At 42.5% G+C, this 14,874-nt stretch overlaps 1 protein-coding gene across 3 annotated transcripts in view; it reads right to left on the bottom strand.

Annotated features, from left to right (window-relative positions):
• The window catches only part of ENOPH1 (enolase-phosphatase 1), a 33,456-nt gene that overhangs the window by 13,553 nt on the left and 5,029 nt on the right, over nt 1-14,874 (bottom strand). For all 3 annotated transcript variants that reach the window (XM_059667293.1, XM_059667287.1, XM_059667279.1), the window contains exon 2: nt 525-626. Coding sequence is in view for 2 of the 3 variants with exons in the window: in XM_059667287.1 (XP_059523270.1) it covers nt 525-626 (102 nt within the window). In the remaining variant the exon portion in view is untranslated. The remainder of the gene's footprint in view (nt 1-524; nt 627-14,874) is intronic.

Below are 14,874 nucleotides of genomic sequence, written 5' to 3' on the forward strand. Positions count from 1 at the left end.
ATTTCCAATCCTAACTTTTAACCTTAGAAATTTCAGAGAGCATTCCACATTGTTTAAAGTAGAAAATTAAATAGAAAATAAGTGCCACAGAGTTAGCTCTGCACAGTATGTAAGAACTTTGCCACTGAAGCAATTTTAATTAAGAAAAAAAAAAAAAGAGTGCCACTGCACACAATGTGTAAGGGGAAAATAGAGATTGAAAACTGGACAGAGAACAGAGCACAAGAGGCAGGTATGAGGGCTGGGCCAAGTGCGAGCTGGGGTAAGAGGTCTGGAGGCGGTGTGCAGATGTGAGGGCCCACAAGCACTTGTGCAGGGCTCAGAGGGGGCTCATGCCAGGAGGCAGAAGAGAGTAGAGAATGAGGTGATGAGGTACTATCCCTTGGAGACTTTAATGAACAATGTGAAAAGACAGTGCAAAACCGTCTGCATTCCATGCAGGAAGGGCTTGAGCATGAGTCTCTAAGCATCATTATTTCTAAGACACTTGGGAATGTGGAAGCAATGGAATAGAATGTCCCAACCTGTTTCCTCAAAAGACTGACATCCTGCTGGCATTCCTCTTCTTCCCAATGTGTCTGCAAATACTCTTTAACATTTTCTTTGATGTAAGGAAATAAAATGTCCTGGTAAAAGAGTAAAAGAAAATATCAACTATTAGCTTTAGTCGTGTGCATGAGGTCAAGTTCTTCAACAATCTCACCTTAGCTAACTGTAGCAAATAAGCCACTGAAAATATGAAAATTGCAGTTGTGGATATATGAGTGAGAGACATAGACCAATAAACAAATAAAAAGATCAAGAATCAGTAAACCATGGCCCTCAGCCCAAATCTGTTCTACATCTTGTTTTTGTATATGAAGTTCACTGGAACATAGCCACATTCATGTTTACATAGTGTCGATGGCTACTTTGGGGCCACAATGGCAGAGCTGAGTATTTATAACCAAGATCATATTGCCCACAAAGTCTAAACATTTACCATTCAGCCCTTTACAGAAAGTCTGCTGACTCCAGAACTAGATTGCTAGACCATATGTCCTTGAGGGCAGGGATCAAGTATATGTTGTTCACAGCTATAACCTCAATGCATACCACAGTACTTGGCACATGTATATAACTCAAATATCTGCCGAAAAGTGTCCATGCATGACAACTCTTTTTTTAAAAAAAAACACCTGAGCACCATGATTCTTGGTCATCAGACTACTTAAGAATACCCTATACGAAAGTGATGTGCAAAACAATTCAGAAATAGATAACCTGTCAGTAATTCATGCATTGGGAATATGATCTCTCTTAGGTCAAAGTTTTTACATTTACTTGCAATTGTAGCATATGTATCTTAAAAAAAAAAATGTGCCACTTTCAGCAATTGCTTTAGTGTCCACTATATGCCAAGATATGCTAGTCCCAGAGTTGGGCATGAAGAAAAGGATTCAAAAGATAAATGAGTCACAGTTCCTATTCTCAGTAAGTTTAAGAACCTGGGGTGGGAGGTGGAAGGTAAACAAAGAATTATAATGGGGTACGATGGATAAGACAAGAGTACAGGCAGAACGCTGTGTGGATCCAGAGAGTAATGGCTCTGCAAGTCTTAGGATATAGCCAGAGCCTAAAACCAACATGCTGTGAGTATAGGCCCCAAGAACATAATTCAGAAAAGGCCTTACATTTTAAGAAAAATCCACAATCAAGTTGAATTCAAGAAGTCTGTTAATCCAAACTCATTCATTCAAACATTAACTCAATGTCCAATACAGGGCAGGCCTTGTGCTAAGAGCTGGAAATATAATTAGGACAAAAACCACACATCCACACATGATCTCTAATCGCAAGGAGTAGAAACACGTCTTTTTAGGGGTCCCGTAGGGTCAAAATCTTTTCATGAGAATACTTAGTTGTTATTTGCCTTTTTCAGTTTCATCTCTTCAGGAGTGTACAATAATTTTCCAGAGGCTAGATAATGTGTGATATCACAAGAGATCCTATGCAGATAAGAGAATCTAGCTGTCTTCAATAGCTAGCCATTGAAGAGGCACGCAAAAAATGTGAAACAATGCCTCTTCTAATCACATTTTCCAAAATAAAAAAAGTATTTTGTGAAAAATATATTATTTATATTAACAAAGTAATGCGATTTATTGTTGTTTAAAATGAATATTTTTAAATTACTGTTTTAATTTCTAATACGGTAAATATTAATCAATATAATCCATACAAATAAAAGTTCTTTGGTTCCTCAGTAATTTGAAGAGTATAAAGGAATCCTGAAAACAAAAAGTCTGAGAACCACAAGATGAATAGGATTAACCCAGAGAAGATCAGAGAGGATGTTCCAAACAGAGGGAATGGTGGGGTGAAGGAAAGGTTCTTGATAGAGTCACCTCATCTATGGAGTGTATAAGCCAGAGATAAAAGGCAAGGGTTTTCAAATGTTTCCATACCACTTAAGGTGTGCAAAAGGCCCTGAAGATAAGTGATCCTATTCTCTTAAAAGAGGGCTCACTAAGTGTAATTAAGAACGGGCTCCAATTCCTGAAGCTGCTGCAAGTGCTATCTATCACAGGGCATCTGTGCCAAACACAGCACCTACCTCTTCTGATTAATATTAATCAGAACCGGCCCTCAGCCCAGCTTTGTGGGATGTAGGGAACATCTTAAAACTACTGATCCGTGCTTTCTCTCTCTTCCCTTGGACCTCTTCCTTGTTACAAGCTTCTGGGCCATTACATTTTCCTAAATATTATAAGACAGTGAACAAGGACAAAAGAGGTGAAAGAAACTGGCAGGAAACTGAGGGATGATGTGACTAGGACATAGTTAAAAGATCCATATGAGCCGAAACCGGTTTGGCTCAGTGGATAGAGCGTCGGCCTGCGGACTGAAAGGTCCCGGGTTCGATTCCGGTCAAGGGCATGTACCTGGGTTGCAGGCGCATCCCCAGTAGGGGATATGCAGGAGGCATCTGCTCTGTGTTTCTCTCTCATCGATGTTCCTAACTCTCTATCTCTCTCCCTTCCTCTCTGTAAAAAATCAATAAAATATATTTAAAAAAAAAAAAAAAAGGTCCATATGAACAAAACTATGTGTTTTTTTAGTATGCATAGTGTTTCCCTGGCTGGTACAAAGATTTGGCTACATAATTAGGATTGTTTAATATTTAAGAAGACCCAAGTTCAAATTAAACTGCAGTTCCAAATGAAAATACACAACACAAGATTATGGCTTTTTTAAAAATGGTAGGACTGAATCTCTCTTCATAATACGTTATTCAAATTTCACCTGCCCTAGAAAAAATAAAGGAGTCATTCAATTTTGCTTGTTCTCCTTTGGTAAGTAATGGATCATTCATCAAATTTTTCAGCATACTTGACAGAAAAGCCTTGTTTAAGCTCAATGAAAACTCATTCTTGATCTAAAAGAAGAAAAATGAAGAGCTAAGATTGACAGCTTTCTTTTCCAAGAGATTCCTTTTACCCTACTGATATATTTGATTTTCTTTAAATTACTTAGTTTTCCCATCATGCCCCTCCTTAGCCCTTCCTTTATCTACCGAATGTCTCTCCTCCACTCACGTACTGGGGTAAGGCTGCAAAGTGGCCCCCGACTTGAGAATGCCAGCTGAGATGATGTAGTAAAAATTGAAGATACACAAGCCGTTTCTCTCCTGGGCATATACATATACCATAGAGAAACTAACACATGTGCACCCAAAGAGGAAAGGGAAAAAATGTTTATTGCAGCACTGGGTATAATTGCAAAATAACTGAAAACAACCTAAATCTTTATCAGCTAGAAAATAGGTAAATGGGAGCCACAACCTGCACGGCTAGGGTTCAGGATCTGAGGAAGGGCCTGATGCGCAAATGAAAACACTAGACAAGAAATATGAATTTAGAAAGCATGGGAGGCCAGGTGGAAACCTCTCTCTGGGAGAGGCACACCGACTTCCGGGCGGTCTGCTTTTTATTTACTTGAATACACATTTGCCCTTTAGCAATGCATACAGGCATATCAAAGGTAAAGTTTGGTAAATAATAAAAGGATTATCAGGTTAGGGAATTGCCTTCAGCCACTGAGCCCACAACAGGGCCATAGTATGCTGATTTTCAGCCCTGCTAAATATCAAAGTCCATTGGCCTTCCAAAGGGTCTTTTTGCTTTAATATGCTAAGTACTGTTGGTTTTAGCCTCTGGCAAATGGGTATATTCATACTCTAAAAGATTATAAAGCAGCTGAATATTAATGTACTAAAATTATATTTATCAATATGAACATAAACTCTAACATATGAATAAAGTTCTAATGCAAAATGAAATGGCCTGGCTGATTTGGCTCAGTGGTTGAGCATTGACCCATGAACCAGATCATGGTTCGATTCCTGGTCAGGGCACATGCCCGGGTTGTGGGCTCAGTCCCCAGTGTGGGGCATGCAGGAGGCAGCCGATCGATGATTCTCTGACATCACTGATGTTTCTATCTCTCTCTCCCTTTCTGAGATATATATATAAATTTTTGAAGACACAAAAAACAAAATTAGATGTACTCAGGGCCTGTTATATCTCTAATTCTTTTTTTAAGATCTGAAACAAACATAATAACAAAAATTAGCTTCATGGTGGGTGCATGGTAATTACATTAATCTTTCTTCCTGATTATTTTAATTGTTTCACTATTAAAAAACAAGCAAGCCAAGTTTGATCCCTTATCCTACCTATAACTGCTTCTTTCTCTCTTGGTCATCCTCCTCCAGTGTCCTGACTCCAGTATTCCCCAACTCTCAAGCAATGAGAAATATTCCTGGGGGAAACTGTTGGTTAGATCGAGGACCTCCTAGTAACTGAAGAGTTGAAGTACCAAAAGTTATAAAATGCATGCAGTTCTATACCATTTGGTGCTTCTCAAGTTCCTATCTCCTATATCCAGTTTTACTGGTACCAACTAAAATTCATGAAATGAATTGTAAATGCTGAGAGCCCAGCTCCTTGACCTCTGTGGGAAAGAATACAGGAGATGAATACAGAATCCAGGCAGCATGTGAGGCCAGGGTCCTACCTCTAGCTGTGCTCAAGTAACTCATCCTCTCTGAGCCTCAGTTTTCTCATCTGCTATATGGGAATAATAATACCAAGCAAAGGCATTGCAGTAATTAGAGAAAGAGATAAATAGAAAGCACTTTCTACCACTTGTTATATTCTCCAACAAAATTTTTTAAAATTAATTTTATAGAGAGAGAAACATGTATGTGAGAGAGAAATATTCACTGATTGCTTTCTATATGCACCCTGACTGGGGACTTAACCTGAAACCTGGGCATGTGCCTGGCTGGGAATCAAATCAGTGCCCTTTCAGTGCATGTGATGACACTCAACCAACTGAGCCACACCAGCCAGGGCCAGACAAATATTTAAACTGGGCAAGAATCACTTTTGATCCAAATTCAGTGATAAATAATAGCAGAAAAGTTTCTGGAGGATAAATCATAAACACAAACAAGTCATCTGTCTAATAAAAGCCTAAGTGACCGTTACACGGAACGATCAGAACGATCAGTCACTATGATGCGCACTGACCACCAGGGAGCAGATGCTCAAAGCAGGAGCTGCCCCCTGGTGGTCAGTGCGCTCCCACAGGGGAAGCACCACTCAGCCAGAAGCGGGCTCATGGCTGGCAAATGCAGCTGTGGTGGCAGGAACCTCTCCCGCCTCCGTGGCAGGGCTAAGGAGCAGCGAGCAGAGTGGTAAGAAGTGAACACGCAGGCAATAAGGAGCGAGGAATCCTGGATTATGAGGGGGATGTCCAACTGCCAGCTTAGGCCTGATCCCCGCCCCCCCACGGTCCCGGGACTGCGAGAGGGCGCAGGCCGGGCTAAAGGGGGAACCCCCCCTCAGTGCACGAATTTCATGCACCGGGCCTCTAGTTTGTTCAATATTTACTGAGTGAGGATCTACTGAATGCAGGTACTTCTAATAATGGTGTTATAAACCACGACCCTCTCCTCAGAGAACTCCCAGAAATAAAAGGTGCAAGATTCCCAACAATTCCAAACATTTAGGAAAAGCTTTAGAAGTTAGAGATTACTTTGGAATTCCTGATCATCCTATTTGCCCCTTACCTCTATACATAAAACACTCCTCTGCTCTGAGTAAACACCAAACTAGGCAATGAAGCTAGAACTTAGTGTAACACCTGGGATATCATATTACCTGGGGGAGGCATGTTAGCAGACTGTTCTATTTTACTGAAAAAGTATTATTGTGTAACATAAAAGTACAGTAACTAAATTGTGAAAATTTTATCTATCCTTTCAACATACTTATTGATCATCTATTATGTAAAATAAATAAAATGTCTTCAAGGTGCTTATTTTAAAAAGCCAGTAATTACATCAGTCTGAGACGTGCTATGATACCATATAAGAAAGCTCTAAAAATAGGCTTTTTAGAACTAGTGCTTATTGCCCAACCCTGCCCACTGAAAATGTTCAGGCTTTAAAAGTAATTTCACAAGTAAATGAGATTAAGTGTTTTAACTTCAGCTATAATCAATTTATAGATAATTTTAAAATATCATAGTACAAAGTAATGCAGCAATAAACCCAGGATTCTACAAATGTGTGATTATTTTTAGTCCACCAGATACTAAGGCAGTGGTTCTCAACCTTCCTAATGCTGCGACCCTTTAATACAGTTCCTCATGTTGTGGTGACCCCCAACCAAAAAATTATTTTCATTGCTACTTCATAACTGTAATTTTGCTACTGTTATGAATCATAATGCAAATATCTGATATGCAGGATGTATTTTCATTGTTCGCGACCCACAGGTTGAGAACCGCTGTAAGGGGTTGTTATGATTTAATAGTATATATAGCAAAAGACTATAGAAATAAATGAGAGTATCTGTCTTCCAGGGGACTATGATTAAATTCTGCTAAATGTTAAAAGAGATACTATGCAAGCAGCAATCTATCCTACTCTATAAAATTCAATGGCAGCTTTCTGAAAGCTCCATTAAGGGCCACAAAATTTCAGAAGATCTAATTAAAGAAGTTGCCTCATAAATGCTTGAAGTACAAATATGGATTTGCTTTGCGGTTATGCAGTTGTTTTAATAGAAAGGTCATGGAATCAATAAAAATAAAACTGTTGTTATAATATTTACTCGTCTCCTTTAAAGAAAATGTGTATATAAAAAGGTAATGGGCCCTATGTTCATTACACCATCATTTATAATAGCTAAGATTTGGAAGTAGCCCAGTGTTGTTATGCTAAGTGAAATAAGTCAGTCAGAGAAAGACAAGTACCATACAATTTCATATATGTGGAATCTAATGAACAAAATAAACAAACAAAATAGAAACAGATTCATACAGAGAACAGACTGATGGCTGTTAGAGGGGAGGAGGTGTGGGGCTTGGTGAAAAGGGTGAAGGGATTAAGCAAAGAAAAACAAACAACTCACAAACATACAACAGTATGGTGATCACCAGATGAAGGAAAGTGTGGGGAAGTAGGAAAAGGTAAAGGGGGTAAATGATGATAGAAAGGGTAAATGGTGCTGGAAGGAGACTTGACTTGGGGTGATAAACACACAATACAATATACAGATGATGTATTATAGAATTGTACACCTGAACCCTACATAATTTTATTAACCAACTAGAAGCCCGTTGCACGAAGATTCACGCAATAGGCCTTCCTTCCCCTGGCTGCTGGCATCAGTTTTCCTCCGGGACCCAGGCCTTTGGTCCGGTCACAGCGGCCACAGCAAGGCTTGGCTTCTCCAGTCTTCAGTCTTCACTCTGCGCCTGCATATGCAAATTAACTGCCCTCTTTGTTGGGTTAATTTGCATAGTTGCTCTGATTGGCTGGTGGGAGTAGCGGAGTGACACCAATTTCCATGTTTCTCTTTTATTAGTGTAGATGCCACCCTAATAAATTCAATAATAAAATAAAGAAGGAATGGATAATACTATTGATGTAATATACATCAATAGTTGTATATATTGCTAAATGATCACAGTAAGCCTATTTAATATCTGTCATCATAGTTTTAATTTTTTTTTTCTTGTAACGAGAACTTTTAACATCTACTCTCTTAACAACTTTCCCATATACAACCCAGTATTAGTAACTGTAGTCACCATTACATTACATCCCCAGGACTTATTTATTTTATAACTACAAGTTTATAACTGCTTGAACATTTCTAATTATGGGAATTTACTACTTCTTGGAATGAGTGGTCCATGACATTTGTCAGACAGCTGGAGCAGTTATATTAGAACTGCTCCTTAAAAAAACTTCCCGAAACCATACTAAAATCTATCAAGAGAAGTGCTACACAGTGCCACACTTTGCTGTCCCTACCTTCATGGAGTAATCAGGGGCATAACCATTCTCTCTCTCTCTATTTTTTTTTAATATATTTTATTGATTTTTTTTACAGAGAAGAAGGGAGAGAGATAGAGAGTTAGAAACATCGATGAGAGAGAAACATCTATCAGCTGCCTCCTGCACACCTCCTACTGGGGATGTGCCCACGACCAAGGTACATGCCCTTGACCAGAATCGAACCTGGGACTCTTCAGTCTGCAGGCTGACGCTCTATCCACTGAGCCAAACCGGTTAGGGCACCATTCTCTTTTGAAAGCTGAAGCCTTTAGGAAAAACTATTAGATTTCATTATTTGCATTCAAAATAAATTAATAAATGTGTTGCTGGTAAGGCAACAGTGTCTTCTAAATCCCATTAAGGATATTAAACTGTAATTAAAGAACAATAAACAATGATCTAATTAATTGTAATGAATCACATTGCACAAGGGAAGATTATAATTATAAAGGAGTAGTGTTGGGATATTTTTAAAAAAGAAGCAGACCTCTGGCTGATTTTCTCAGTGGTTACAGCATCAGTCCATGGACAAAAGTGTTGCAGGATCAATTCCAGTCAAGGGCACTTAACTTGGTTGCAGTTTCTCCAGCTCCAGTAGGGGCCTGTGCAGGAGGCAACCAACCGATGTGTCTCTCATGTCTGTCTGTCTGTCTCTCCTCCATCCCACTCTCTCTAGAAATCAATATAAAAAAATCTCCTTGGGTAAGGATTTAAAAAAAAAAAAGAAGAAGCAGCTAAGAAGAGACAAAATATTAGTATCTCATGTTCCAGAGAGGAAAACCTGATTGGCCCAGAGTCCTAGACCCTAACTGAGGAGGGGAAAGGGAAGGAATTGACATTTATCTCCTGGAATCCAACTACCATCCCTACAAGGTGACCCTTTTGAACAGATGAAGAAGCTGAAGTTCAGAAAGGTTTTACTGCTGGTACAAAGTAAAGCCAGGACTCAAACTCCAATGCCTGAGTCCATCCAGCTTGTCGGTGCATGGGAGCACACGTACTAAGATCACTCAACGCCCTCGATCCTGATAACATATTCTCTACAGACATTTCTAATATAGTTTTGGTTTCTCAGAGAGATTTGTATTAAGAAAACGAGAGATTTGGGTTCACCTGGCAGTTTTATAACATGTTTAATAGAGAGTAATAACAATATGAATAGTTGTAGTAATAGTAGGAGAAGCTGCCAACATTGCCCTTACTATTCCAGGCACCTCTCTATCTATACACAATCCTTAGTGATCTCATCTGATCCCATGTTTTTAAATATCATCTATTATTGCTAATGACCTTCAAATTCACAGCTTTAGCTTGGACCTCCTTCCCTGAATTTGAATGCCTACCCCAAATCTCCACTTTGATGTCTAAAACCAAACTCCTGCTTCTACTTCTTTTTTTTTTTTAATTCTCACCTGAGAATATTTTTCCATTGATTTTTAGAGAGTGGAAGGGAGGGGAAGAGACAGAGAGAGAAACAGCGATGTGAGAGGGACACATTGACTGGTGTCCCAACTGGCAGGAGATAGAGCCTGCAACCAAGTTATGTGCCCTTGACGAGACTCGAACCTGAGACCCTTCAGTTTGTGGGCCGACACTCTCTCCACCAAGCCAAACCAGCTAGGGCTGCATCTACTTCTTATTTCTGAGTAAGCAGTAGTTTCAACTTTCCAGATGCTCAGGCCAAATACCTGAGAATCAGTCATCTTTGACTCCCCTTTCTCTCACACTCCCAGGTCCAATCAATCCATCTGCAAATTCAGTCCTACCTTCAAAATATAACTAGAATCTATATTTTAATCTTGGTAGCTCCTGCTACCAAGCACTCCAAATTCACTCAATTAGTTGATTAATAAATGGCTTGAATGATCAAATTTCAATTCTCATAACTGTATGAAACAAGTGCTATTATTTTCTCCATTTTACAGAGGTATAGGTTAAGAATAAATTAGTGAAGTATGATTACAGTTTATCAGGTCTTTTTTACTTTTTTAGTTTGAACAGTTAGATACCTACACCTGATTTTCCTCATTGAAGAGATCTATTTAGCTTACTAAGAAAGCCCAGCCCAGCTGAGCCCAGCTGGCGTGGCTCAGTAGTTGGGCATCTACCTATGAATCAGGAAGTCATGGTTCAATTCCTGGTCAGGGTACATGCCTGGGTTGTGGGCTCGATCCCGTGTGGGGCATATAGGAGGCGACAGATCAATGATTCTCTCCCATCCTTGATGTTTCTCTATATCCTTCTCCCTTCCTCTCTCTGAAATTTGAACGGGGGCAGGGGGGAGGTGTACACCTCAGCCCAGCCTGCACTCTCTCCAATCTGGGACCCCTCGGGGGCTATCTGCCTGCTTGTGGGATTGGTCCTAAACCAGCAGTCAGACATCCCTCTCACAATCCAGGACCACTGACTCCTAACCACTCACCTGCCTGCCTGCCTAAAGCCCCCAACTGCCCTCCCCTGCTGGCCTGATCTTGCCACCAACTGCCTTCCCCTGCTGGCCTGATCTTGCCACCAACCGCCTCTGCCTCGCCCTGCACCCGGGACCTAGGATTCCCTCCTCCAGCTGGTCGCAGGCACCCGGGACCTGGGCCAGCTTTGCCTGGGCCAGCCACAGCCGTAGGGGACCGTGCGCGGGCAGCTTCGCCCAGGCCACAGCCACAGGTGCCCAGGACCACGGGGAGGGCGGCTTGTCCCTCTCCTGGGCCGCAGGCACAGGCGCAGCTGCAGCCACTGGCACCTGGGACCGCAGGGCAGGCAGCTTGTCCCTTTCCTGGGCTACAGGCGCTGCCACTGGCGCCCAAGACCATGGGGCGGGTGGCTTCTCTCTCTCCCAGGCCACAGCCTTGCTGGTCCCCATACCTCTCACCCCAGTGTTGAGTGTCTCAGCAGTTCCAGTGAGGGCAGGAAGGTGTGACAACCATTTGCATATTAGCTCTTTATTATATAGGATAGCCAAGATTTGAAAGCATCCCAAATGTCCATTAGTAGAAGAGTGGATAAAAAAGCTGTGGTACATTTAAGCAATGGAATACTACTCAGCAGTAAAAAAGGAAATCTTACCTTTTGCAACAGCATGGATGTCCCTGCATAGTAATATGCTAAGTGAAATAAGCTAGTCAGAGAAAGGTAAGTACCATATTATTTCACATATGCAGAATCTAATGAATAAAATAAACTAACAAATAAAATGGAAAGACTAATTGATAGAGAACAGATTGACAGTTGTCAGAGGGAGGGAGCTGGTGAAGAGATTAATCAAAGAACAAACAAAACTCACAAACAACAGTATGTTGATTACCAAAGAGAAAGGGAAAGATAGAATAGGGTAAGGGGCGGGAATGATAAATGGTGATGAAAGGTAACTTGACTTGGTGTGGTGAACACACAACACAATATACAGACGATGTATTACAGAATTGTACACTTGAATCCTATAATTTTATTAACCAAGGTGACCCAATAAATACATTAAAAATAAATAAAAACTTTAGCCCTAGCCAGTTTGGCTCAGTGTATAGAGCGTTGGCCTGCGGACTCAAGGGTCCCAGGTTCGATTCTGGCCAAGGGCACATGCCCAGGTTGCGAGCTCAGTCCCCAGCAGGGGGTGTGCAGGAGGCAGCCAATCAATGATTCCCTCTCATCATTGATGTTTCTCTCTCTCTTCCTCTCCCTTCCTCTCTGAAATCAACAAAAATATATTAAAAAAAAAACCTTTAAAGAAATAATTTTGAAACACCAGATGTATACATTCTTAACAAAAGGTGATTTCACCTCTCCATCTTTTAAATGTGTCCCTTTCAGAGTCTATTTGTCTTTAAATCTTTTTTTAAAATATATTTTATTGATTTTTTTATAGAGAGGAAGGGAGAGGGATAGAGTTAGAAACATCGATGGGAGAGAAACATTGATCAGCTGCCTCCTGCACACCTCCTACTGGGGATGTGCCCACAACCAAGGTGCATGCCCTTGACCGGAATCGAACCTGGGACCTTTCAGTCCACAGGCCAACGCTCTATCCACTGACCCAAACCAGTTAGGCTCAGAGTCTATTTATTGCCACATCTATCTATCTATTTATCTATCTATCTACCTATATATAAAGGCAGCTACTGTAACGGCCATAACGACCTAACAACTGGTCGCTATGACACCCACTGTGAACAGGGAAACAGCGAGATCAGGGGATAGGGCTGGTGGCCAACCTCCTGCAGCCCCTCCCCCTGGTTGGCCACGCCCCCAATGGGCCTCCACCACCCTGATCGGCCCGCAGCCCCTCCCCATGGCCGGCCCTGGCCCAATCGCCCCCCAACTCTAATCGAGGGCGGGGTCCACCAGCTAATCACCCGTAGCCCCTTCTCCCAGCCGGCCCGGCCCTGATCGAGAGCCCTAATTGGGCCCCGATCCAGGCGGGCCGGCTGGACAACCTCCCACCATCTCCTCCTCCTGACAGGCTCAGTCCCGATCCGCCCTGATTGGGGCTGGGCTGGCCAGACCCCATCTGTGCATGAATTCGTGCACTGGGCCTCTAGTATATATATAAAAGCCTAAGCGAGCAAATGACCGGCCGGTGGCTATGATGCATACTGACCACCAGGGGGCAGATGCTCAACGCAGGAGCTGCCCCCTGGTGGTCAGTGCACTCCCACAGCAGGAGCACCACTCAGGTGACAGACGGGCACCAGATGCCGCCACTGCCTGCGGACACTCCCCCTGTGCACCCAAGCGGCAGGCGCAGCAGGGCCGGGATGAGCAGGAGCAGTGCAGAGCCAGCATGGGCTCGGGCTCCTCCCTGACGCCTGCTGCTTCCCGCACTACTTCGTGCTCTGCGGGATCGACATGGACAGAGCCCGACAAGCTAGAGCAGCCATGGGCAAACTACAGCCCGCGGGCCGAATCCGGCCTGTTTGAAATGAATAAAACTAAAAAAAAAAAAAAAAAAAGACCGTACCCTTTTATGTAATGATGTTTACTTTGAATTTATATTAGTTCACACAAACACTCCATCCATGCTTTTGTTCCGGTCCTCCGGTCCAGTTTAAGAACCCATTGTGGAGAACCAAGATGGCGGCATAGGTTAACGCCGGAGTTTGCTGCTTTGAACAACTACTTCAAAAGTGAAACCAAAAAACGGAAGGGACATCACCCAGAACCACAGGAACGCTGGCTGAGTGGAAGTCCTACAACTAGGAGGAAAGAGAAACGCATACGGACACTCAGAGGAGGCTCAGTGCTGAAGTCAAATTCTGAGGTGCGGAGTGCGCGGAGAGGGCTGGCGGCGGAGGGCGCGGTTGTTGTTTTCAATCGGGAGGGAGTCGCAGACTCTGAGCACCAGATCCGGGCGAGTCTTTAGGGACCCAGACTCAAACGGGAGAAGCGGGACTGTCTGGCTTCGGTCAGAGCGAGTGCAGCTTTCTCTCCGAGCTTTGCAGCGGGTGCTGGGACTCAGAGAGGCAGAGCCCCTTGGGACAGGACTGAGAGCCGCCATAACTGCTCTCTCCGGCCCACCCTGTTGATCCTGTGCGACCCGCCCCGCCCAAGCCCTGCACAGAGGCATTTGCCGGATAGCCTCAGGCAAAGGCTAGATTAGCACCTAGCTAGTAAGTTCTCTCACTGCTGACACAGCTGATTCTCATAGCCACTTGGCCTGGAGGTCAAACCCTCCCTGGAATTAGCTACAACAATCAAGATTTATCTATAAGACTGCGAACAAAGACCACTAGGGGGTGCACCAAGGAAGCATAAAAAATGCAGAGACAAAGAAACAGGACAAAATTGTCAATGGAAGAAATAGAGTTCAGAACCACACTTTTAAGGTCTCTCAAGAACTGTTTAGAAGCTGCCGATAAACTTAATGAGATCTACACGAAAACTAATAAGACCCTCGATCTTATATTGGGGAACCAACTAGAAATTAAGCACACACGGACTGAAATAACGAATATTATACAGACGCCCGACAGCAGACCAGAGAAGCGCAAGAATCAAGTCAATGATTTGAAATGCGAGGAAGCAAAAAACATCCAACCGGAAAAGCAAAATGAAAAAAGAATCCAAAAATGCGAGGATAGTGTAAGGAGCCTCTGGGACAGCTTCAAGCGTACCAACATCAGAATTATAGGGGTGCCAGAAGATGAGAGAGAGCAAGATATTGAAAACCTATTTGAAGAAATAATGACAGAAAACTTCCCCCACCTGGTGAAAGAAATGGACTTACAGGTCCAAGAAGCGCGGAGAACCCCAAACAAAAGGAATCCAAAGAGGACCACACCAAGACACATCATAATTAAAATGCCAAGAGCAAAGGATAAAGAAAGAATCTTAAAAACAGCAAGAGAAAGAAACTCAGTTACCTACAAGGGAATACCCATACGACTGTCAGCTGATTTCTCAACAGAAACTTTGCAGGCCAGAAGGGAGTGGCAAGAAATATTCAAAGTGATGAATACCAAGAACCTACAACCAAGATTACTTTATCC

Source organism: Myotis daubentonii, chromosome 1 (genome assembly GCF_963259705.1).
Source record: "Myotis daubentonii chromosome 1, mMyoDau2.1, whole genome shotgun sequence".
Lineage (NCBI taxonomy): Eukaryota > Metazoa > Chordata > Mammalia > Chiroptera > Vespertilionidae > Myotis > Myotis daubentonii.